The 27,428-nt window shown below is 37.1% G+C and overlaps 1 protein-coding gene across 2 annotated transcripts; it reads right to left on the bottom strand.

Moving 5' to 3' along the window:
• Positions 1–484: 484 nt before the first annotated feature.
• Positions 485–27,273, bottom strand: nfkb1 (nuclear factor of kappa light polypeptide gene enhancer in B-cells 1). 2 transcript variants are annotated; one of them, XM_052573609.1, is made up of 24 exons: positions 26,903–27,273; positions 25,653–25,687; positions 24,798–24,897; positions 22,425–22,468; positions 22,111–22,209; positions 18,543–18,691; positions 18,255–18,418; positions 17,789–17,947; positions 15,815–15,919; positions 12,163–12,254; positions 11,566–11,704; positions 11,085–11,231; positions 10,872–10,967; positions 9,308–9,475; positions 9,028–9,169; positions 8,740–8,854; positions 8,461–8,662; positions 8,197–8,366; positions 7,266–7,368; positions 6,845–6,984; positions 6,695–6,755; positions 5,951–6,117; positions 5,430–5,556; positions 485–2,435 (listed from the first exon to the last, which is right to left on the bottom strand). In XM_052573609.1, the coding sequence occupies exons 2-24, from the start codon at positions 25,680–25,682 to the stop codon at positions 2,341–2,343; spliced, it is 2,814 nt and encodes a 937-aa protein (XP_052429569.1). In that variant the 5' UTR covers positions 25,683–25,687; positions 26,903–27,273; the 3' UTR covers positions 485–2,340. The 2 variants fall into 2 exon arrangements, with proteins under 2 accessions (XP_052429569.1, XP_052429570.1); XM_052573610.1 differs by having other exon boundaries at positions 22,425–22,465; positions 26,903–27,245.
• Between the last annotated feature and the right edge of the window lie 155 nt (positions 27,274–27,428).

Here is a 27,428-nt window from a genome sequence, read left to right as displayed (position 1 = left end):
GACTGGAGTCGTGTAGATTAATTGTTTATTATTGTGGGGTTTTTATCATCTTAGACTCTCATTCTGATGGCACCCTGCAGAGGATCCAGTGAAGAGCAAGTGATGAAATGCAATCTGTTCTGGTGAAGAAACAAACATTTTGGGGGGAAATATTCCATAAAATTCACAGGACCCAGGACTACATTTAAATAGGTGGGATGAATGTATGAATCCAATGAGGATGCAATCCTATAGTGAACTGATTGTTAACTAGGACGACAAGTCTAAAACCAAGTCAATTCTATAAATGCTATTATAATTGCAATTAAAGCTATAATTTAATAATTTAGACTGCAATACAAATGTGAAAAGATATGACAGTTCAAAGAACTGGATGTTTAAAAAGGTACGATTGGACACCATCTGCTGGTGGTTTTACAGAAGACAGCATAATTATGGAATGGAAACCAATATGTGCACAATAAGAAAAGTCAACTCAGCAGAGCACAATTAATTGTTTTATTATAAAAGTATCACAATTAAACCAGTTACAAAGCACACACATTTACCTCTGTACAACACTGCTTCACAGGGTACAGACATAAATACCAATTTACACTTTAAGAAACACTTTATAGTGCCTGTCAAACCTTTAGTTTGGGGTTTCAGATGGTTTTGTTGCTTTTAAAACACTCTTCACTATAGTATGAAAATATTACGGCAGCTAAACACATTTTGGTGACATGAGTCCCCAGGTCAGTTCAAAAGGTCGGAGGCCATGTTTAGAAAATGTCACAAAGCAAAAAGACAAAAACAAAAAAACCCTGCTATTCAAGGATCAGTTCTAAATGAACTGAACTGATGCTAGATCAGCATATTATCGGAGTGATATTTTGTCTTATACAGCCTGAGTTCTCACACAGCAGAAGGGAATGGGATTAATTTCTCAACAGAAAGACACAAATGTAACCACACATATTTCATAAAGGGCATTTGAGGCATCTGGTTATTACAATCCTAACAAACACATCCTGTAAAGCTTCTCAAATTTACACACAAGCACAAACACATATACAGTTCATTCAAATCTAGTCAAACACACTCCTTTTGCTGCCCAGGACTGACTTTTTTTTTTTTTTTGTGTTTTCGTTTTTTTTTTTTAATCAAAAATGTGGAAGAGAGGATATTCTCTCAAAGCTTATTAATTATTATTTTTTTTATTTTTTTTAAGGGGACATCGAATGCCCATTTTCCACAAGCAGGTATGATTCTTTACTGACATTATGAAAATGTCTGTAACACTTAAAATTCCTCAATGGTCAATCTACGTAGTAACCGGCTACAAATCAAAACCGCTTACTGGATGACAGATTCAGACAGCAACTATTACAAACTGGCTGGGTTTTCTCTTTTCAGCTTTTCTAACTAAATGCAAAAATCCGATGTCCCCTTTAAAAGAACCGTGAGCAAAAAAAATAAAAATTGTAGGTAGCACCACTAAATCCAAAATAAATTCTAGTGCAGCCCAAATAATGCTGTTCATCACAGCTTAAGGGGTGAGGGACAACAGTAGAATAGGTCTTTTATAAAGGGAAGAGCTTTTTCCATCATATAACAGATCCGATTGGTCCAGAGCGTCACAATAATCCAGTAGACCTCCTCTTCTGCTCCTTCTCTTCCCGTACGTCACTGTATTGCTCTGTATGAAAACTCTTTGTAAGCAAATGACTACTGAAGAAGGTTTGAGTTATAAGTTATATAAATGGAAGGTGCTGTTGTTAAAACCGGATTATTTATTAAAATATAATAACAAAAAGAAACAAATAGGCCAGACTTATCAAACCAGACAAATTTTGTATTTTTAAAAACATCTAAGTAATAAAAGTTTTGGGAAATCAAGCTTGAGAACGTAAAAATGTGAAGTCCAAGACATCATGAACCTAAATATTGAGTTTCTTTAATGTAACTATAGATGTTACATATGGGTTCTGGATGTCATCTGCTGCCTCAGATTAAGCACAGTTGAAACGAGCTGAAACTTTACTGAAATAAAAAATGACCAAGAAAATAAAAGGACAAAATAAAACGGTTCAAATAAGTCCTTTTTGGTATTATTCATATTAAAAGCTAAAAATTAAAAAAAGAATCCCTGTGACCAGAAAGCTTTAGGACTCCTCAAAGTTCCCTTATTTGCAATTTTGGTTTGGAGCATCCACGGTGGGCGGTGGCCAATCAAAGAGTTGGGAGGCGTGTCCTGAGTGGCGCTGCTGCTGTAGTGAGGAGGAGGGAGAAGCTGGTGTTTAGGGTCAGGCCTCAGTTTGTGAGATTGTGTTTGGAGTCGGCGAGACTGAGGCTGGGGCTCTAGAAAGAGGTCTCCACCCCGCTGTCACATATCCCGCTCTCCTCCTGATGGGAGCCCAGTGTCAAACCCTGAATGGACTTACAGAGCCCTGGACCTGAGAAATTGTTTATTTTAAGAAAAAGAAGGGCGATTATTAATATTACTGTAAAAACATTTCAAATATTTTTCCTAATTATTACAGAATTTTTCTACACATTTTTATTATAAAATATTTTTATGAATAGAATTCATGTAGAATGCATATACAGTGCCCTCCATAAGTATTGGAACTCTGTTGTGGAGTCAAGAAATGTGCAAATATGATTAAAAGATGAATATGTGACAAAACTACAGAATGTCACATTTTATTATTAGGTCTTTCGAGCCATATATGTTTTACCAAATAAAAAGGACAACGGTTTTAGAGTTCATCTTTTTGATGTGAGCATAAGTATTTGAACAGTTGAATTTAAGACAGATGAAAAATATTAAAAGCTAATATTTAGTAGCAGACCTGCAACCCATAGACATCACCAGACTCTTGGTCTTATGGTTTGAAATGCTTTTCCCCAGCCTTAAAAGCAGCCAATTACAACTGTTGTTTTTTTGGGTGGAGTTTCTGTCTTTAGTCTCCTCTTCAGCTGGTGAAATTAATGTTCAATCGGATTTAAATCTGGAGATTGATTTGGGCAATCTAAGACTGTACATTTCTTTGCCCTGATAAAGTCCTTGACTGAACTGGTAGGGTGTTTTGGGTCATTATCCTGATTCATTATGAAGTGCTTTCTAATGAGTTTGGTGGCATTTTCTTGAAGGGGTTGGGGTCAATTGGTAAGAAAAAAAAGAAAAAAAAAACAGTTTCCTACAGGACCAGAAAGAATGCAATAATGTAGCTGGTTCAATTGTGCACCAAAGGCAAATTTGGTCAAAATCTGCGAATAATTTGTTTAAATGTGCCATAGAATGCACGAATACAATATTTTACTTTGTTCTCTGATGTTCCCAGATTGTGTATGTGAAGTTATCTCAAAATACCCCACAGGTCTTTTTTTTTTTTTTAGCTTGTTTGAAAAGGCCACCTATGTTAGTTGGTGCATCTCAACACACGACACTTTTAATGGCTCTTTGGCACTGACACTGTACCTCCAGCAGTTACAGCAAGAGAACAGTAATGGCGGACCGCTGCTTCCCAATTAGGGCTGAGTATATGCTAATAGGGAAGAGAGCATCACAAACGGGCAGGACTTTCCCTGAGTATGACGTCCAGAGTAGTGAGAAATCTGGAACTGCTAGTGTGGAGTTTATGATCTATTGGGATTATAAATCAATGAGTGAGTGGATTTTTACCATTATAGGCTATTAGACTACTTTGTGCTTTTTGGTACCTGTGATGCCTTTTTTTATGCTTTAATGAATAAAAAGTTAGAAATAACAGCATTTATTCAAAATAGAAATCACAGGTCCCAAAAAATATTAAGCAGGACAACCGTTTACAACACTGATTATAAAGATTTCTGAAGGATCATGTGACACTGAAGACTGAAATGATGCTGAAAATTCCTTGTTGCTTCACAAGAATAAATTATATTTAAAAAGTATATTAAAATAGTAAACTGTTACTTTAAATTGCAATAATATTTAAAAAAAAAATTCTGTATTTATGATCAAAATGATACAACCTTGATGAGCATAAAAAAACTTATTTAAAAAAAAAATCATACAAAATCTTACTAATCCCAAACTTTTTACATCTTAACATTTCCTAAAACCTTTTGTTTCAGGTTTAAAATATATTATGACTTTTGGATCCCACTATATTTCCTGAACATCGATTAGATTTTTTATCACACTGGTGTAAAAGACGTTTATTAATCTCTAAAACATGGCACAACAATACGGACAACCACAAGAAGGAAACAGAGAAGAAGAAAAAAAACCTGAACTTTCCCCTGGTGGCTCACACATGCTCACTCGACCCTGACGATGACTATGTCAACCCTTCAAATCAAACAGCAAGGTGGAAATACTTGTTTCAAAGAAACTGCTCCCGAGTCAAAAAGTGCCATATCTTGCTTTCACTTCTGTCCCTGGGAATCCCCTCTCTATTGTCCGCTTCCCCTGAAACACGGCCATCACAGCAGAGTCTATATGTGAACATTACCGCAGTGTGACGGGTCACCCTGAGACCAGGGGAACTCCCTCAGAATGCAGTGGCTGTGCTGTTTTGTTGACATCATGGTTGAGTTCACATGAGGTAATGTCAGGGAGAACCACAACATGCTACTATTGTTAAGGACAGGGGGGCAGGGGACCGAGACTGGCAGTGATTTAATCTGGGGGTTTTACAAACCATATTGTGGGACTAAAAAAACAGAACAGTACAGTACAAGTCTCACTCATACTACTAAATACAACAATGATGAGTGCTCTTGGAAAAAGATCAAAAATGCTACACCAAAACATGTTTTTTGAAGATGGTTGAGGTTAATGTTCTGGTAAGCAAAACAAAGGAAATATTAAAACTGTCATCTAGCCTTTAGAAATGAAAGCAAAAAGCATCTCAATTTTACAACAGTTAAATCTAAATGGTTTTATAAAATAGTGACAAGAGAAATGTGATTCAAATATGATCACAATAAAATGTAGTCATGTATTCGACAAATCACAGTGAATGATTCTTCTTCCGGATATATTAGCCTAATTGTCCCATGACACTAAAGAGTAATGGCTGCTGAAATTTTGCTTTGCCATTACAGGGATAATATATTGTTATTTTAAACTGTATTAATATTTTTCCATTTTTAATCAACTGGTGAGGAGCATAATTCAACTCAAGTTGTCGAAGGGTTGTGTAAATGTTACAACATCTTTGAGTTTGAACTCAGTTTCTCTAATCTGAAATAGCATTTAAATGATTTTGAAAAGAAATTTGACTTAACTCCTTTACAGAACTTGAAGTGCACTTACTACAGGGAAAGACCCTGTGATCAACCTGTGCATACACGAGCACAATGTGAATGTTTCATGGATCACTCCTTTTTGGGGGGCTAAAACAACAAATTTTGCTTTCGTTCAACCACCTAGAAAAGCATATATCAATTGATATTACCTGTGAGCTGAGGCGTGGTGTGGACAGCTTCAGGCTCCTTACACACGGCCTGGAGTAAACTGACAGCACTGCAGTTCCCAACGTGCTTCAGTCCCTCCACCAGCTCACGCACCGTTCCTCCGGACACCTGCAGAGACCGATCATCAGCAGAGCAACTACAGGATACACTAAACTAAATAAAAGTTCAATCTACTGATATAGTAAATATTAGAGCAATTCATCTCCTTGATGTCATTCTGAGAAACATGGGTTGAACTAAAGTAGGTCCCGTAATTCTGAATGATTCTAAAAAAATTATAATACACAAATTTGTCTTCTGGTCCCAAAGCAGCTATATTGAAGTGAAAACTGAATATTAAAACTTAATTTCTGTTTACGGCCCCACTCTACAATGCAGATAAGAGACCTCATAATTAGTTGGATCAGATTAAGATACAACTAATTTTTCTTCTCATTCTCTGGTGTTTATTTAAGATTTATGTAAAAGTAGCTCGTAGTCACAAGGCAGTAAATGAGTTGACCTCATAGCTGTCCAGCAGCTTTCCAGCAGGGCAGGAGCTGAGTCTGAAGGCGCTGGTCAGGATGCCAAGCCCCAGAGCATGAGCCAGACTCTCCCAGCCTCCCGTCTGTTCTTCCAGTGCCTGGCACAACTCCTGCTTTGTGTCAGAGCTCAAGCTCTTCATGTCACCTGCCAACACAAGCCAAACACACATTTAAAAAAATCGGAAAGCTGTTCTTCACATATTTACAGGCTTTCTACACATTTCAATCAATTCATGTGAGTTTTCTAAGGGTTATAAAAATATATATATTTATACAGTGACTGCATTTATTAAGAGTTCTTCGCTGATCTAATATTTAAGGGAATAACCTAAAAAATATGTATTTCCAAGTTTTTCACAAAAGTGAAACCCTGAACAATACAAAAAAGTATAATTCAGAAAGAGGATAAGTATTACAAGATTTGTATATTTTTGGTAGAGCCTACTACACTCGTTTTGGGTCAGTAAGTTATTTTTAAGTGTTTTGGAAGAAGTATTTTTAAGCTCATCTGGGGTGTATTTATTTGACCAAAAATACAGTGATATTGTGAAATATTATTGCGATTTAAAATAACTATATTCTATTTTAATATATTTTAAAATTACATTTATTTCTGTGATGCAATGCTGAATTTTCAGCATCACATGATCCATTAAAAAAAAATAAAAAATACTGACCCCAAACTTTTGAATGGTACTTTATATTCATCTCAGAGTTCATACCTTGTGGTGGAACGAAAATGGTGGTGGGTTGATACTCTTCTCCATTAAGAATATCATAAACCTGACAACACAGATAATACATCACAACCTGCAATGCAATAACATTACGTAACACAACAATTATCTGAAGAAATGGCTCTCTATCCTCACCTCTGCGGAGGTTGCCATGTTCAGAGGGGTTGTCCCAGGGATATAGCCTTCATCTTCCTCCTCTTCCTCTTCACATGTACCACACAACTCATCATCTTTGAAGAAGAGTGGTTCAAAGTTTTCTTTATGAGGATCTGCTCCTAATGTACACATCAATAATAATTGGTAACCTCAAGTCGAAGTAATTTACTGAACATGGTCAGAATGAGATCACTTGGATGAGTGATCATATACCTTCGATAGGTTTAGAAATATCCTGCTTTTGATTCAGTTCTGTCAGGCATACAGTGTATGCAGAACATTGATGACAGCAGAACAGGTTGTTACAGACAGTTATTTGTAGATAAGTCTTGTAAGTCATAACTATTTCAGCATGACAACTCTTGTTAGTGACACCTGTAATAAACACACACTTCCTCACCTGCAGCCATCAGGATCGCGCACAGTTTGGTTGAGGCCCGTCCTGCAGCAGTGTGCAGAGGAGTTGAACCGTTATAGGTGACACTGTCTACAAATGCATTACCCTGCACAGAGAGAATGATACACACATAAACTGTCATCACTCAAGACACAATCACGATTTCAAACTTTTTAGCATTTAAAGTAATTATTACTTTTATTCTGCAAGGATGCATTAAACCAGGCAAAAGTGACAGTAAGGACATTTATAATGTAAAAAAAAATTATATAAAAAAAACAAAAACAACAACAAAAAGCAAAAAAGAAATTTCTATTTATCTAAAAAGACTGAGAATTTTTTTAAATCATATTTCCACAAAAATATTAAGCAGTACATTAGTTTTCTAAATTTATAACAATAATAAATGTTTCTTGAACAAACCAGCATATTAAAATGAAGGATCGTGTTACACTGAAAATTGTTAGATGTTAAAATATATTAAAATTGTTAATGATGATAAAATATATTAAAATAGAAGACAGCTGTAATACTATATCACAAAATCATAGTTTCTACTGTAAATCATTATTTTTAATAAAAAAATTAATAAATGCAGCCTGTGTGAGCACAGAAGACTTATTAACCCAAAACAAGTGTAAACATTCAGAACTTATCAGTTCAAAAAATAAAATAAAATCTAATTTCACCTGAATCAAGTTTAAATATAATAGCTTTTAGCTGCAAAATCAATCAATTAATCAATCAACTTTTTAATTCTCACAGTGGAAATATGTAAAAAGAACATTATGATTAAAATTATATTTCACTGATTAGCATTACAGGGCTTCATGCAAAAAAAAATGCAAAGGTTAAGAGTATGTAGAGCGACACTTTTCAATTTTAAGAATATGTTGTATTCACTTAAGCAACATCCTTCAAACCATCACTGTACCTCCAGCAACAGGCACCCGGCGAGGGAAAGGTTTCCCAGTTCTGTGGCCAGGTGAAGTGGCGTGCGGCCACATGTGAGCTCCTGGACCTCCACATCTGCCCCGGCATCCAGCAGGGCCCGCACACAGCTCAAACTGTTTGCCTGTACAGCCAGGTGAAGCGGACAGAGACCTGAACACACACACACACACACGTAAACACATCGGAACATACAGGGCCGCTTCAAACCAGCTTAAATGGATCTCACGTAGTCAGTCCGCCGTACCTGCTGTGTTGGGCATGCTGGTTAATTGCGCCACTGATTTGTGCTTCAGCAGCAATCGCAGCACGCTATCCTCTTTCTGCTGAGCCGCCAGGTGAAGTGCGGTGTTTCCATGGCGATCTGTGAGCGTGACATCCACCTCGGCCTCCAACAAGGCCTCGACTGCCTCTTCTTGCTGCGTCAACACAGCTAGGTGCAAAGGAGTCTGGAACAGATGTATCAGATGTATCCATTTTTGGAAACTGTAATGAGTAGTGTAGTGTGAGTTGTAGTGTATTATACCTGATAAAGATCATTCCTCATGTTAAGTACATCCTCTCCGGGAAGAGCCGAGATGACTTGTGCTAGATTTCGCACGGCATCTGTCTGACTATGGATCACTCCCAGATGTAAACCCCTGAAAGTCCGATCCAAAACAGAACATTAAAATAAGTAAACCTTTGATCTTTGGCAAACAAAGCCAAAACACCATCTGAAATCATTTATTCATACTGACGTGTTTTGGCGAGAAGCGGGAAGTTTGTGAAAAAGGAACTTCTACAGAAACACAAGGTGGTTTTTCTGACTTACGTGTCTCCATTCTCGTCTTGGGTGGTCATGAGGGGGCGCTGTGGAGCCAGAAGCATTCTGGCATCGCCGCTTACTGCGAAATGAAACAACGCTTGAGCCTGTCTTTCAGCAAGCGCAGCCAAATGAGGCTCTATCACACAACCTAAAATGAGCAGACACACAAATAGCACACATTTACACAGAGATATATACAAGCAATATGAAGCTTGACAGGGTTTTAGCCCAGTTTGACCAGAGCTGGAAAACTTTACACACGCTTAAGTTTTAAATCAAGTCTAACCTGTGGTGTCTAACTCCAGATCTTCTGTAGGATCGGTGTCCTCACTTGCCTCTCCCAAAGCGACAGGTTCAGGTTGTGCACAGATTCGCACCGCCCCACCTGCTGTCGGATCGTCATCGTTATCACTGTCACTGTCCTCATCACTGTCCTCCACTGGTTCTTGATACGCTATAAGATGAAGGAAAACTGAGAAACTGGCTTTGCTGAAGGGCAAAATCATATGTTCACTGTTTCCACAAAATACAAAGAATAAGTGCCACAACCATGTTTAACATGTATAATAATAAATGCTTCCTCAACACCGAATCAGCATCTTAAATTCATCATGATTTCTGAAAGCTCATGTGAAACTGCTGACTCAAGTAATGACAAAAAATCTGGAACAAAAATAACTTTAATGGATAGTAGGGCTGGGTATTGATTCCTTTTTTTTAACAATAATAGGGCCCTATATAATGTTCTTATTTTTTCTGGTAATCAGATGAATGCATAAAACATGAATTTAATTTATCCCAATCAAATGAAAATTAAACCCTTTTATTCTTTGGCAAACAAGGTGCTGCACAACAGAGGTTTACTATTAAAATAAAAAAAGAAAACAAATGTGATTATTCCATTAAAAATAAAGATTGTATTAGCAGTAGTAAAATTGAGTCATAAGACTGCTAAGTAGTAATATATTCTGACGTTTTTTTAACGTTAAACTATACTTTTATTTTGACGGGTTGCCGTGAGGAACTTGCAGCTGCTGTGTATGTGATATAACGGTAGTTTTCTCAAATGAAACCATAAAATGCTAATGAAGTAATAATAAACTATGGGCCCCCACTTATAAGCTTTTTTAGCTTCTTTGGGGGACCCATTTCACTATCCCTAATTTGTATTTTCTGTACCCCCCGCTGTATCATAGAATTTGCTGGTATTTGTGAATAAACTCAACCGCAAAAAAAAAAAGAAAAAAAGAAAAAAGGGAATCTCCGAGCAGCTGGAGATGATATTTGTGTATTCATATCATCATATTGAGACGGCAGAAGCAGAAAACACAGCGACTGTCTTTAGTATGTGTGTACGTTAGTAAACGAAACGGTGTGCGCGCCATCCGCCATTCATTGATTGATTGAAGTAATCATGGCTCCTTATGCGTGATATCAAATGCTTCTGCAGATTTATATTATTCCTATAGCATTTCACCTGAGCTTTGCGAATCACGCGTATGACTTTGTTCTTTGTTCTCCGCCATGATAAGCGCTGAATGAATGACAGGCTTTCCATTGTAACATCGCGCAAAGTAAATAAGGGTGACATCTAGTGTAGAAAAACATTGATAAGATTCACGTTAATCAGATCTCGTTTTAAATGTGTGCAGAAATAAATACCGGAAAATAACGATTTGTGGCATTTGAGAATCAAGATCAAATCCACGTCATTTAAAAAAACGATAAATCGAAGAACTATTTTTTTTTTTGCCCAGCCCTGATGGATAGTAAAATAATGATAGTATGTGTGACTTTAAAGTCCAAACTGCTGTGATGATAGCAGCTTGATTGACAGCTTGGACACCCACCATGCTTGATGGTGGTCCCGCCTCCTCCCATGCCTGAGGAGAAGTTGTATCCAGACCCGAAATTGTTATAGGTTTGATATCCCTGGAAGAAATGTCCTAGACGACAAAAGACTGTTTAGCTAACATCATTGCCCTTTTATGCATGGTGAGATTTTCAGGCTTCTAATAAAAAGAAAGTAATGCTATGTGAAGTGTAATGTTATATTGATATACCTCCTCCTCCTCCTCCGCTGGGACCTCCCCCTGCTGTTGACCCACCCCCTCCTCCTCTAAACATGCCCCCAGCTCCGCCTCCGGCTCCACTGTAGTCCTGGAAGTTTGGCAGAGTCTTCTGTCTCTTTCTCTGGACTTCTTCTTTGTCTAAAAACAGTTTAGAAGAGAAATTCCATGACAAGAGTAAACATATGGTGTATGGCTGTAACTAACGATTATTTTGGTAATTGAGTAATTGGTCAATACTTATGGCAATTAATCGAGTAATCGGATAAAAATTAAAATAGACCCAAGAAATAAAAAAAGTGAAAAATAGACCTAAGTGGACCCTTTGGACCCTGTTATATACACTATTTTTTTGGTTCTGTCTTATGACAGTTTATTGCAATTTTTGTCGTAGCTTTTTTAAATCCTAAAAAAAAAAAAAGTCTATGTTGCACAGTAACAATCAAAGCTTTGTGAAGTTTGTTAAAGACTATACCTATGATCTGTGGATGGTAGGTGAAAGGCTTGGGTTCACTCGTTTCATTGTCGGACTTTCTTTTTAGCTGCACAAACACAGAGATGGGCTTCTGGAGGTTCTGGTCCCGATATTTAGGAGTCTTGAACACAATGGCGAACTAAAGGATTGAATTGATAGGTGGATTATTCATTCCACCAGAACATTGTTTTAAAAATACCATAAAATCACAGTCATCTAAAGTCAAGATGTAACAGTGACAAATAGAAATCAATTATTTAAAAATGTGAATAATATTTCACATTACTGTATTCTAATCAAATACATGCAGCCTTGGTTAACATAACAGACTTCTTTCAAAAACACTTAGAATATGTATAAAGTAAATAGGGTAAATTTTATTTCATGTTGACTTAATAAATCCCCAGAAGCTGTGCTTTACCAACTATTTACCAAAAGAAGTTAGGATTTATCCATAAGGAAACAGACTAAAGAGATCACTAAACCAGAAAGCAAGTCAGTGAACATAAAGGATCATGTTTCGACCAGCAGGGTCAAACTGTGGTGGCAGAAGTACAGTGTGGTAGTATGTGGCCGCAGACAAGTTCATGTCCTGACCTGTCTGTGGACGTCAGTGGGGGAGAAATCCCCATAGGCCTCCCAGGTTAGACCTGACTCATCATCTTCATAAAACCGCACCTGGATATCATCTGTCACAACAACAAAAACAAACAATGACATCACATACATTATGAGGAAAAGAAGAAAATTAAATTATTGTGAACCAGCGGGGAAAGAAAGAGGAAATGATCATGACCACACACACACCCACAGAGTACAATTTGAATATCTGTCATCAGCATGCAACACATCGCTACTTCCGCAAAAGTCATGATTTACCACAGTACAAACTTCATTTAATGGCGCAACAGATATGCACATTATGGACACATGATCTAAAAACATACCCAGTCTACGTATCAGATGGAAATACCCTGGTATTTTGATATATACCATGATACCAAATAATTCAAAAACCATATAATACGTTATTTACAGATTACTAGGGCTCACCACGATATGATTCACACTATATGATTGTCATTTAATGTGTTGCATTTTATCAAAATATCATAGCTGAATCACAAATGCAAATAATATCAATCTTTTTCCTCATTTGGAACACTCCAGAGATAGCTGTAAATGTTTCGGAGGATTTAGTGCAATAGTAATGGTGAACGATGTTAATTTTGTATTTTAAGATCATTTATTTATCCTACTTGACTTGTCCATGATGATCCAGTTTTCATCGTGGGCGAAGGGAGGAGAAAACAATACGAGTTAAGAGAAATGGAGAGCAAGTTGTTGAAAAACAGACGTATAGTGAACTTTCTTCTGCCATGTAATTTGCATATGAAAAGGGGAATTCCCTATAGCTGGAAAACTGTAGTGAAAACTTCCTTCAAGAGTGGCAATGTGTGTCCAGCATCTATCACACAAAAACAAGGTGGCTTATCAGCTGTAGGTTAAAGGCTAAACTGTTTGAAGGTGGCTTCATTCAGAAAAATGAATAACATGGCTTGTTAAAATTTTTCCGGATCCCAAAATCATTTATTCTACTCCATTATACCCTGGCAGTTCTCTTGAAATCATTCTTGTACCAAAAACAGTCACTATTTAGATCACTATTTAGATTAGGGCACTAAAAGTAAATAACCATTTTCTATTTTAACTTATTCCTATGATGGCAAAACTGAATTTTCAGTAGCTATTGTTTCAAATATTTATTATTATGAGGAATGTAAAACTCCGGGTGTGTGTGTTCACTGCTGTGTGTGTGCACATTGGATGGGTTAAATGCAGAGCACGAATTCTGAGTATGGGACACCATACTTGGCTGTATGTCATGTCATGTCACTTCACTCACTCACTATACAGCAATTTTGTTTTAAATATATATTCTTTGATTAATAGAAAGTACAAAACACCATTTATTTAAAATCTTTTTGCAACAGGAAAAAAATGTATGCTCTCCACTAATGTCCTTAAAGGGGTCATATGATGCTGCTAAAAAGAACATTATTTGTTTATTTGGTGTAATGAAATGTGTTTATGCGGTTTAAGGTTCAAAAAACACATTATTTTCCATATATTGTACATTATTGTTTCTCCCTTTCTGAAATGCGTTGATTTTTATTTTTTTCACAAAGCTCATCGGTCTGAAAAGTGAGGTGTGCTCTGATTGGACAGCTATCCAGTGCATTGTGATTGGATGAATGCATCAAGCGTGTAATGGAAATTAGGGCTGCACGATGTGTCGTTTAAGCATCGATATCGCGAAGTACAAATCCACGATAGTCACATCGCAGGATGTGCGATGCAGGCTGTCATAGTTGATCCGTTATTCATCAACTGTATGGGCCAGAGAGCGCGCGCGCGCGCGAGAGAGAGAGAGAGAGAGAGAGAGAGAGAGAGAGAGAGAGAGCACGCGCGCGAGAGAGAGCAAGTGTCTCAGCTGCGTGTCTGTTTTTAATTCGGCTCCCATGTTAACAGGTTAGAGCTTGTAGACTACATGCGTGAGACAAGATGCGTGCATGCTAGAAATAGAACCGACGCCTATTTTTCACGTGACACGCAAGCGTGCTGGAAGCGTTTCCAGGCAAAATACAATAGGAAAATATGTTTATATGTCATTTTGTACACAGATTCATATTAATTAATGACACTTAGATGTTTGAAAGTCTATAGGTTGAAATATATTCAGATATAAATGTAATTTAAAAAGTAAATTAATAATTATTGATTTTCAAATATTGCACCTGTCACCTAGCCTGACTACGTCAGACTTCCTAGATGCTAGATGCTAAGCACCGAGTTTTAAATTGTAGGTTAGAGAAATCGAAAACTGAAACGACCGCAGAAATGGGAAATGAGACACGGGATGCAATTCGCTCTGTTATGGAGAACATTCAACTCTTTTTCAAACTGAAGCCAGAACAAGAAGAGTGTTTAACAACAGGTTTACAGTGGAAGTTCAATCATAGATTTGAGTTCGATGCATGATGTCTGTGCTTCGATGCGGCTGTACAGGCGCATAACATACGTCATAACTAAACGTATCTGATTGGCTTACGGTAACCAATGATTTTAAACTTCAGACAAGCGCCCCCTAGCAAGAGAGAAAACACTTCTCTATTATGCCATTCCAGACTCTGTCTACGAAGCAAAGTGAAGTAGCAGAGTCTGGTATTACCAGGCTACCTGTCATCGGCATGAGAGAAAGAGCGCGAGCAGAGAGAGAGAGCCCCGGCCGCACGCTAAATGTCTTCAAACAACACAAACGCTGTCTTGCTCTCTCTCCCTCATGCATATTAATCAATTGACACGTTGGTGTCAATGTTTAAATCATTTAAAATGAGAATGTAAGTGTGCTCACCCCCTTTTTGTTTGTAAGAAAAAAATTAGTTTTCATATCGCAATATATAAATCACAGAAAAATAAAATATCGCAATGTAATTTTTTCCCAATATCGTGCAGCCCTAATGGAAATGTTACGCCCCTCACACTGTGATGCAGTGTCCCGGCACGACAAGACAAAAACAATAAAGCCCATTACAAACAAGGCATTTGTTGCATCCAGTGGGACCATAAATACTGATTATAATGACTTACACTTTCTTATTACGTGTTGCGTATCGCGCTGCGTTAACATAATATCATGTCTGCATTTGTGATCTGCTCTAAACTCATGTTTAAATCATCAGTGGCAAATCCTTTACATTGTAAACATGCTTACACACTGTGTGTCAAAAGCACCAGACTGTCCATGCAAATATGGAACTGCTCCACTTTATAGAAACAGGCACTGGTTTCAGGGGTTCCCCTTGCAGATAATAAAAGCGATGTGATTTTTTAACGGTGATTTGGCCAAATTGATTATCTGCGTGTGGTTTTCTCTCGAAGTGGTTGGATGGATGGCTTCTTTCTTTGCGTGAACATTCGGGCGGTGTTATGCAAATCTTCCCACATCGTGACGTAGACATGTGGGGGCATGTTTAAACGAGGCGTTTTAGGGGGGCATGGATGAGTCTCAACTTTTACAAAGAATATCTCTTTGGATTTGTTGCTTTAGTCTTTGCAACTTTTCAGATCTTCTTTATGCACTAAGAGCTTGTATCACTTTAAAGAGAAAGGAAAACTTGAAATCGCATCATATGACCCTTTTATTTCTGGTCTGCAATAGCAGACTGTTATGATATTGCTTTCTGACCTTTCTGGACTTTGTCACACAGCAGATAGACCTCCTCTCCTCCCGTCACACAGCCAGCAGTCCGATCCATCCGAACTATCTTCAGATTGGAGGCATTCGGGGCCTCTAAAAATCCACAAGAGAGACAAAGGCATTAGAAATGAAACAAGTCTTTCGGCTTTTCATTTTTGTGGCGTTTCCTTATTTTCCCTTTCCTTTCTGCAGCAGTCTCGTTTTACAAACATGAACTCTGACAGTGCTAAGAAGAGAGGCAGAACTGGAAACAGAGATTATTAGAAAAGGGAGGGGAAAATGAAAGTGTAGGCCTAGTTTCAGAGAGGAAGCAATACCCGATAGTTCTCGGTTAGAGAGTGAGAGTACGAGTGAGAGAAATGGAAAAAGAAAATGAGAACAAGATCAAGAGTGAGATTACAAAAATATCAATAATTAGCCCCTAAACTCAAAAGCATGTGGCTACTAAATTATGCAGATTGGGCTAAAAGCCATAATTTCGAATCACTATGAATTATTTAAGTATGACTAAACAAAAAAGGCAAAAAAATAAATAAAATAGTAAAAACTAAAAACAAAAATTGTTAAATAATGTTAATAAAAGCTATATTAGTATCTCAATTCTACTAACTTAACACTGCTATGGATGCTTTTAGGAGTGTGATGAGATCTCGTAGCACGATATCTCGCGAGATCAGATGTGTCTCGCAAGATCTGACTGGTTAAGCAAGAACGTGATGATATCCTCGCCCAGACCTTTTAAATATATTTGCATTACACTGGCTCTTTTACCAGTGGTGGTAAGACATTTTATGTTCACATCAGGCAAATGGACGCATAAGCAGAAAAATTACACAGTGTAACGTTAGTCTTTAATCAGTCATAAAAACGCAATTCTCAGTTTTACGCAGAATGTCTGGGAATTCGTCAAACTCTGAATTAATTAATCAATCAAAAGTAGGTCATTACACTTAAATCAAATCACAATATGTATCTGTATATATAAAGCAGCAAAAGTCAATATAAATATGAATCCTGAATGTTCTGCGTATCTCTGTTAATGAATGGCGCACGTTTCATTTACTACACATAGAGGTGCGCCTGATGCTCACAGTGATTTCAGCATCTGCGGTCTCACTAAATGAGGAAGGAAACACATGAACAACGTCTCCAAAACTACTCAGAGTCACTTAAGAAGCATTTTACCATTTTATTTGAGTAAAACTAGCTTCATATCACTTACACAGAACTGTAAAGGTATTCGCGGCAACCCGTCAAAATAAAAGTCCGGTACTATTTTTCAATTGAATGTACACAGCCTGCTATTAACTTCTACTACTACAAAAATGAAACCAACATTATTGTTTAAGGATTAATCACGAAACATTTCTTCCATGTTTTAATTTTAATAGTAAATCTCCTTTGTTTGCCAAAAAATAAAGTTTTCTTAATTTTCAGTAATTTAAATTTTTTTTAAATTAAATTAATGTTTTATGCCTTCATTGCGATAACCACAAACACAGAATTTCTAAGGGAAAAAAATCATGAGGCTACTTTAAGAAAAAAAAAAAGAATAAATTAGGTTTTTTATACAATCAAATAATTAGACATGCTAAAACACAGAATTAGGTAAGAATAAAAATAAAAAGTTTACCCTAAACTTGTACTTTGTTAAACTTTTAATAAATTGATGTGAAAATGTATAAGTTTCATGATTTTTATTAACTAGACATGCTTTTTAATTAATACAATTTAATTTAACTATTAAAAAGGAGTTTTAATTTCAATGGGAAAAAAAGCCACACAGAACTTTTAAAACGGAAAAAAACGGAATTTAGGAAAGAATTTAATGGATTCCATAGGACCCTGTGTCCCTCAGCCTTGCTGCATCACAGTCTCGTGTCTCATCTCGTGATAACTGTCTCGTCACACCCCTAGATGCTTTTGATTGACATGGTCAGTAACAAGGAGGATGATACTCACTGCTGTCAAAGATGGGGTCTGAAATGACTGGTTCCAGTCTGCGGGAGAACCCTCCATCACTGTCAGGCAGGAAGGCAGTGAACATGAGTCGTACCACACTCAGATCCATCTCCTTCGACTGATGAATAGATGTACCGCTGATCAGGTTCCTTTCAGCATCTATATATGAACACACAGTCACAATACACCGAAGTTATTTATATTCAACACCTCGAACATTTTCTTAAAAACCTTTCTGTTGACCAGAGCAATGTTAGATCATCAGAAGAATTCTATCCAGAGTGATTTCTTTTTAGGGCCAGTGCCCATGGACTAAACTGTCTTGGTACAAAGTGAAAAGTGATTGCTCCTTGAATATCTTGAACTACAAATCCTGACTTGGCCAGCAGAAAAATGGATGGACATCCTGAATAGAGACATAATCTGTCAGGAATATTTCACGCACACATAAACACACTTCTCCTACCTGTGAGTTCTCTGGGCACGCGAACCTCTCCTTGTAGGGCATCTATATCAGGATGGATCGATATACCGTAGTTATACCCCATCCTGTAGGCCTCGATCATCCTCTCTTCCAAAACTTTGCTCACGTTCTTCTTTGTCACATGCAAAATGCCTAAATTAGGAAAACTGTAAAAGATTTGCAAGTGAACATTAATTAGGAGCCTCACTGTCATCGTTGCATGCACTGAGAGTGCTGTTGCTCAGAAGAAAAGCATTCTGAATAACTGGATGTTGAGGGACAAATTCAGACCTGATGCTTGAATCTTTGGGCTGCAAGTCGGCGATGCAGATTCCTTTATCGCACTGTTTGCCCACCAGGCTGTGAGCATGAAGATGGGGCTTTACAGTGTTGGTCACCAGCTGAACTACCACTCGCGCTGCACCCTGGTAGTTACATATCTGGTGTCCCAAAAACAAACAGAACAAAACATTAAAAAGTGGCTCATTTTGAGCTAACTTTAATCTGCCAAAAATAATTACACCTACTGTATATGAAGAGCTAATTTGCAAAAACGGATAACTCCTTTTCTTTTTTTTTTATGTTCAGAAATTGTGTTTTTTGTATTTATTTATATTCTATAATGTAAAAAACATTAATAAAAAACAATTATTTATAGATTATCAATATTATTTTATGATAAATAATACATTAATTTATACAATTGACTGTGAAATAATATTTATTTAAATAAAACAATATTATACACTAAAATTATCGTACATATTTCAAATAGGTAGGCTATATACAATCTGAAGTATTTGTGTAGCAGTTCCGCAAATACTTTACATAAAGTCTAAAAGGCAAACCAGAAGCCATTAAGGGCAAAGGAATGTCACAGGTATGTTGATCTCATTTTGGTGGGGGAAATCCCAGCATTCACAGGGAAAGTGGGTGGAGCATTTGTGGACTTTTCCACAACATAATTTGGCCATTCTTATCAACAACATCCTCAACACACAGAAGAGCTAAAATAAAAGCTAAAAATGCCACAGCAGACTGGATTACAAGCAAATCCCAAACATTAATAAGAAAAGACTTAAAACGGGCAATTCGTGACTCATATGACAAGGTGTGTGGTTTGACTGCTTCTATGGGCCAACTTCAAAGATGGCTCATAAGACACTTTCTCTGGGACGAAATGACTCATCCTCATAGCAATATCAACCCCCAGAAAAAAATACCCAGCGAATATCAAAGAATGAACACGAGCCCCTCTAGAAAAACTGTTTGATGATATCATGAAAGCAGTGATGCCACGCATGAAAACATACATGTGCATCCATACGTGAATAATAATCCTCCATCTCACCCCTTCAGATCCGGCTGAGAGTCAAACAAAACGAAAAACAGCTGCTGAACAGTCAACGTGCTGAATGGGCTACACATGAGCTAATTTCCTCCTACTGTGAGCAATGATATAAAAATTCATCAACCTGGAAATCCCTACAATAAACCTGTATACTCATGGCAGAATGATAACTAAACATCCTTATAGTCGACCATGTTAAATACTAACATGAAAATCTTAGGGAAGCCCATTCCCAGCGCTTGAAATAACCAACACTGACGATTTCAAACAAAAACTGTATTACTAGATACAGTATAGGTTGTGGTCAATCTAAATACTTCGCCGAGAAGTTATTTTTCAATATTAGCACCACTAGCAATGGAAATTCATGAACTTTGTTATGTTTCCTCTTCCTCCACATTCAAATAAAGCTGGTTTTGGATTAAAGGGAAAGAAGAATTTAGCAAAACACTTTACAATAAGGTTGATTCATGTTAATGAAAAATAAACATCAATTAATTAATTAACGTTTAAACGTGTTAATTTATATTTGTTTGTACAGTTTGGTGCTGATCAAAGGGTGCATACAACTTCAGCAATTTCAGCGCTGACTAATAATAATGCTCTGATTGGCCATTGCTTTCAGAAGGTCAACAGAAACGTGTGTGATTGGTTATAATGCTCAACACTGCAAAGAAGAAAAAAAAACACGTAAAAAGAAATCTGATGCAACCTGAGCAAATCTAAATTTACTACTGCAACACTTTTCATTTAATTTTTACATTTATCTTTAATCATGCCTGCTTTAATAATAATTGCATAACTAATAATAGCATTTTTTCTCTTTCATCTTAAATTTGAGGAGCATTTATGCCCCATGCCCGTTTCTATTTCTGACCCTGATCTGTTAATATTATTTAATGGACTTAAGCAGACATTGTATTTTTATTAACACACATTAACATTAATGAATCTTCTAACAAATGTATTGCTCATTGTTATAGTAAATGTTACTCAATGCATTAACTAATGTTAACTAATGACTAACCTTCTAATGTAATTCATTTAAAAAAAAAAAAACAGTCAGATATATTCCAACATTTACTTTTGATTCAGCTCAATCAAGTTTAATTTTTGACCTTTGCATTAAAAGGTTTTTGGCAACTTGGTTTACACCAAATGAAAGACATTTTATCAAGAACTTGGAGCCTTAGTAAAGCCCACACTTACTCGGAGGTGTATGTGCAATGTACACACACACACATCTCTTTAATGTGTGTTTGTGTGAGCGGCATGTCAGAGTATGTCGGAGCGAGAGGGGGCGAGCTGCTGCACACTTCGTTTCCCATCTCTGACACCACATTACATAGAACGAGTCTTCCCACTAATTACCCCAGTGACACACTGAGGAAATTCCCAAACGCTCTGCCGTCATGAAGGAGAGCGTCGTAATAGAGAATAGAGTCCTCCTTTAATTACTTTCCTTTCTTTCCTTGTTTTGTTTCACTGACTTTCTCAACCTTCAGCCACTGTGATCCCAAAATAAGTGACCTGGCACAGAACGGCAGTTGTAAGAGACAGCAGCTACTATTTTTAGCTGTGTGCTCCAGCAAATATTGCATCATTGGGATTTATCATCTGATGGAAAAGCTGCGATATCAGACAGCTCGCTCTCTCTCTAGATCTCAAAACTAGGCAAACTAGTTTTCCTGAAGGAAATACCAATGCTTGCAAACTGGCGAAAAATAGGGCAAAAATGTTATTATTTTTTCAGGAATGGTGACCAAGGGCTGTCAACTTTTAAAAAATGACAATTACTCCAAGTCTTCTGAAGCCAACATTCTGCAAGACATCTCGTGTGTTCCACTTAAGAAAGATAGATAAACAGGTTTAGAAAGCATAAAAATTTGGTAAACTATTCTTTTAAAGCTTTAGGTTAGCATGTAAGCATACAGATCATAAATAGAAGAATTCATAATTCGGCTGGCAAACACTATGATGACATCATTCCTGTCAATTACACAATGTGAAGCCTCTTATGCTCACTAAACTTTTATTTGTTTGATCAAAATACAGTGAAAACAGTGAAATATTGTGAAATATTATTATAATTGAAATGAACTGCGTTCTATTTTAATATATTATAACATGTAATTTAATCCTGTGATGGCAAAGCTAAATTTTCAGCTGTCACATGATCCTTATTTTTATTAATAATGCACCCTTGCCAATTAAAATTATTGACAAAAAAATATAAATAAATAACAAATAAAATCTGTACACTTTTGAACGATAGTGTTAAATCAAAGGGAGATTTTTATGCTTTATTATTTCATTAAGAAGCTAAAGTCTGCCAAGACCAAAAAATAAGTAACAGCCTGTTCTGTTTGATTAGCATTTGTAAAAGGAAACAGTAGAAAATATGTTTATCCTCTTAATCTAAATCCTATTGCCCAACCAGAAGCGAACTGTAAGAGAATGGTTTCTTTATCTCAGGGCATCAGCAGAGCTCTGTCTTGTTGAACCTACCTTCACTTGTGGGTAAGACTTCCTGTTCTTCTCACTGGAGGCCCCTGGGAGTCCTCCGTGGGAGGGGCCTTCACATCCATAGCGGAACCTGAAGCCCCTCTGGAAATTACAATGTCAGATTAATATTTGGCTATAATGAGTTTGTTTATTTCACTACTCGCTGCCAGAGTTACCAGTCTCTTCTGAGCAGTCGTGCTATAACAGTGTGTTTAGCTTAACACATTAGGAAATTTACTTGCAATAGCATGAGAACAACTTGAGAACTAGTTCAACTCATTTAACAAGAGCATTTGCAAAAATATTATGTGCATTACCTGCTTTGGTTGTTCGACGATTCGTAGATAAGGACCATCGACTGCTAAAGAGGAGATGCAAAAAAGAAATAAATCCACTCTTAAATGAAATTCCCTCGTCAGTTCTTCTGTTAATCTTCCACACAGCACTCGCTCTCAAGTATCATTCACACTTTCACATCTTTACGCTTACTAGATCATGACTGGTTTTGAAACAGAAAACCTATGACATCGTTTAGCATCATTTATGCCAAAATTGATCCGAAATGTCTGAATGCGTCATATAAAATTTGTGAACTGCAGTGAATAACAATTCAAATCTGTTCTTCACACAAAGTGATCAAAAGGTTAAAGGGCAGCGTGAACATTGTGCCAAATATCTCCTTTTTTATTTTATGACAAAAAGGAAGTTGTATGCTTACAATGTCAGTGTCACACTGCACTGCAAACAGAAAGAAGCAAACTTGACTCGCTGAAAAAGCTATTTAATTCAATCAGGTGTTGGAAAATCAGAAGGATCAGAATTCAGTCTCGCCATGCAGACTATCTGGCCATCAAGCATATCAGAGTATTTGCTGAGAGGTGGGTGTTCTGCAGATATTTCAGGGCCAAAGCTCTCGCTGCACCACGTGTTTCCACCGAAGTGTAAGCCTCTTCCTCTTCCTGTGCACACAAGGACTGAGACCACATCCTTGGTGAAGAGCAGCTAAAACAATCAGCTAAGATATTCTTTACTCGATGAGGTGTCTCATGTCTAAAGCAAATATCTAAACCACAGGTGCACTGAACTCAAGATAGCAATAAATTATTCAATTGTCAGATTGAACACACCAGATCAAAACGCAATATGTAATGTAATGTAGCATTACATCAAATGCTTATCAATGGATCCTCTGCAGTGAATGGGTGCTGTCAGAATGAGAGTCCAAACAGCTGATAAAAACATAACTATAAGCCACACGACTCCAGTCCATCGATTAAGGTGTTGTAAAGTAAAAAGATGCATGTTTGTAATAACAAACCCATCAAGATTTTAACTTCATTTCTAACTACATTGTTTCCAGCTAAAATATAAGTGCTCTATCCACAATATTGCTTTCTCTGGAGAAAAAAAAAAAAGTCATCTCGTCTGAATCAGGGGAGAAATTGACCATTCTGAACAAATATATATTTTGATGGATTTTGATGTGAAAGGACAACACGGTACCTGGAAGAAGCGTTATCATGGACGATTTTAGCCAGAAGGACCAATTTAATGTTTGATTGAACCTAATTTCTTACAAACACACAGCTGTTCACTTCACAAAATGTTGGACTGATTGATGAACCGTCATGTTGCTTACTTGTGGATTATTGTGATGTATTAATCAGATGTTTGCCCTCTCATTTTGGATAACATCCATTTATTTCATGAGATCAATTGGTGAGAAAGTGACATAATGCTGCATTTTTAATTCACAGACTGAAGCACAGTGTCATTTTTCAAAATATCACAGAAGAAAGTATGCCATACAGGTTTGTAATTTAAATTTTTGGGTGAACTATCCTTTTAAGTGTGCTTTTTTGATAGTGTTTCATTCAAAGTAAAGGCACATATTTAACCAAAACTGTATGGATTTACAAAGTTTTACTGTGCTCAGGAAGATCAAGCACACGTGTTCAAAGCTGGCAGCCTCAAAACTGCACTTATCTCAGAGAGGTTTCTCACACAACCACATGGCGGTGAAGAGCTGTTCATGGTTTTCAGTCGGGTCTCTGCAATCCAATGAGGAAGTGAAGTGTGAAGGAAAAAATAGATCGGCTCCTGTAGTGTCATCCCACACAATATATGAATGACTGTGTGTGTGTGTGACATCACTGAACTAAGGAATGAGATGTTTCTGGGATTTTCTGTCTCCACTTCTCTAGAAAGGTTCATTGGATTAGACCTCTTACTGAAACTTACTGCAGGGTGACTGTTTCTTAAAGGAATAAAGCAAGAAGAAGAAGGCAAACGAAGGCTCTTTACCACATCCATTCTGCAAAGTTCAACAAGTTATCTCATTGTCAGTTCGCCGTGATTTTGCCAAGTAAGACATGTTCCTGGATCAACATTATTGTCCAAAAATATAGACTCAACCCAATCCCTACCTCCAAACCTACCCATAATTTATTCCTAAAATCAGTGTGAAATGATAGCTGATTAACAAGAGTGTAGAAGCATCTAACCCTGATTGTAAGCCTAAAACAGATATTTCCTGAAAGGTTATCTCTCAAATCGGATTGGTTGATTGGAATGTTGATTGAACAAGGATGTTGATCCAGGAACATGTTGCACTTGGTGAAATCATGCTTACCCTCATTGTCAAGACCTTGATTTAACGACAAATCAGAAAAACTCAGAGAAGACCTTACCTGTCCTCATAACATTATTGTTGTGGATGCCTGGAAACGGTGTCGGGTCCATAGTCATCCATATTGAGTCGTCTCTAAATGGGTCGATTTGGCCCATGTACTTCAGTGACAGAATAAAAAATGTAAAAATGAGACACACATGCAATTATGACAGTTTTGAATGCTTTACATTTAACTTCAGCAAACAGTGTGCTTTATAAACAGCTCAATGACTTTGTGACAGAGGGTTTTTCAGTGTTACATTAGGACAGAGTCTGAATTTAGGAGTCAGATTACTAGCACAGGTGTAAAATGCATCTCTGTAATCAGTGTAGACAGACAGGCAGTAATATGATTTTGCGATATATGAAGACATAAAACTGAACAAACAGTAATTTGTATAGCTTCATTCGGTGCTGTGTGAAGGGTGAATCGCAACCACAAAAGGCAAGAAAAAAAGAAAACCTCCTTAGCTTTCTAAGAGACACTTCCTGTGTGATGCTGTGGTATTTACACAAATTAATATGTCTTGTATCAAATTTTATCATTTACTATCAGGCTTATATGCCTTCAAAGGCCTACATCTGTTAGAAGCAACACAAAAAAGAGCTCTGAGGTTCATATTTATCTTTTGGAGATAACTACAAGGCATGAGCTCCATGCTATCTTCTGCCATATCACGATAATAATCATTTACATAAATAAATGAGCAGCTAGTAACAGAAGCTTATAAAGTCAACATGAAATCAAAGCTGACCCGTTACTTCATGGTCTTACAGTTGGCACCAAAACACTCAGGATTATGTTAAATTGCTTTTATTAAAATTGGTTTCGAATGACAAATGTTACTTTAGACACTAGGAAACATTTCCTCACCTCTGTATGGTATGAATCCTCTCCAGCCATGATTCCTGTGAAGAAAAGTAAAACAGATTATTTCACAGGTGATGGTCGTATACTTATTCATAGAGTGACCAAAAGTAGTCAAACACTGAAAATATAAAACATTTAGAAAATATGAAGGGAAGTGAAAGGTTTTGTTCATTAGCGATTTATTTTTTTTGACCGAATCTTTTAAGTGAATCGTTCTCGTTCACGTTACATGACGAAGACAGTCACTCCGCATCGAAGCAGCTTTTCTGCTTTCAAAGATTTAATATAGTGCACGTACTCAGGTGTAGTGTTTAAATCAATACGTCTTTGAATTATTATTTTTATTTTTTTACTTAACAATCGAGCTGCTAACTTGACTTGTTCATTCAGTTCGTTAACGAACGACATCTTCAACAAACTAATGGAATAAAAAAAATCTTTCAGTTCGTTGTATGAGACAAGGCTTCGGCAAAAGCATTAAACGTGTGTAAATGTGAATAATGGCAATGATAAGAAAGATTATTCAGTCTTTTCATAGCTATACAAATTTCGCAAAAATAATAAAAGCATCCGTTATGTTGTAATTTGTAGGGAATCGGTTGAATGAAAGATCAAGTGAATCACTCACAGCTGAACAAACAAAAAAAAAATCGCATTTTTATTCGCCACCTACTGGTGCTGTGACCTGCAGAAACGAATCAGTCAGCAAATAATTCAAAACATTTGAGTAATTGTATGGACCAGAATCCCAACCACTTTACCACGTCTTAAACACTGAATGACAACAAACGCAGAGTCGCAGACATCTATTTAACAGATGTAAAACTAACTAGATTCATCACTTCGTGTTTGGAACATCAGAAAGGGACTGTTCGAACAGAACTTCTATTATAAACAACTCCGGATGTTCGGACCGAACGCGCCTCGATGCCCAAATATACTGTATTCTTACATTTTGTCACACAACCAGCATAACACTTGTCGGTCACTCAAACTTCCGAGATATTAAAACTTTCTACGGTCTGATCCTGACCGAATTGAAACACATTAATGTGCACGACAAGCTGTTAGTAGCCTACTCACCCAAAACAACTTATCAAAAGTCCTCGATAACTGAAATGTGCATTTGGCCTCTGAGGCAGAAGTAGGAAGTTCAGCAGCAGCACTTGATACAAACTATCAAAACAACCTTTAGATGGCAACATGGGCAACTCACAGACAACAAGCATGGCTGGATCTACGAGACTGCTTACCTTTCCTGATAGATATCCGAGATTCAGAATCAACATTAAACAGCTGGGATTTGGGATTCAGAGTCAAGTTTTCTTATTCGTTACAGTTTATTTCTCCATGTTGCGCGGAAGTCAACTAATGTAAGCTGATAGAAAGTCAGTTCAAGGCAGGTTCCTTATTCCGGATGATTGTTGCGTTGGACATGGATAATGCAGAATATCCACCAAGGTTAAACGGCAGATCGATCAATCGATTTTAATCGCCTGTCGCGAGTGGTCACAGTAAATCATGTCGAGATCTACGCGAGCGTTTGAATAGACAGCTTGACTTCCTTACTGGAAATTCCCTGTGATGTAACATGTTCGACATGTCTTGCTCTCAAAAACGTCCTCTTGCGCCCACTATAGGCTAGTAACAGTACTTGAACATCAAAACAAAAAGAGGCTAAAATGGTTTACAGGTCTGGCCAGCTGATTCTGAAGAGTTTGCGAGCACATTTAAGATCAAGATCATTTTAGAGCAGCGAACAAAAAAATAAAATAAAAA

This window comes from Carassius gibelio, chromosome B14 (assembly GCF_023724105.1).
Source record: "Carassius gibelio isolate Cgi1373 ecotype wild population from Czech Republic chromosome B14, carGib1.2-hapl.c, whole genome shotgun sequence".
NCBI lineage: Eukaryota > Metazoa > Chordata > Actinopteri > Cypriniformes > Cyprinidae > Carassius > Carassius gibelio.
This window is presented reverse-complemented; position numbering and strand designations above follow the sequence as displayed.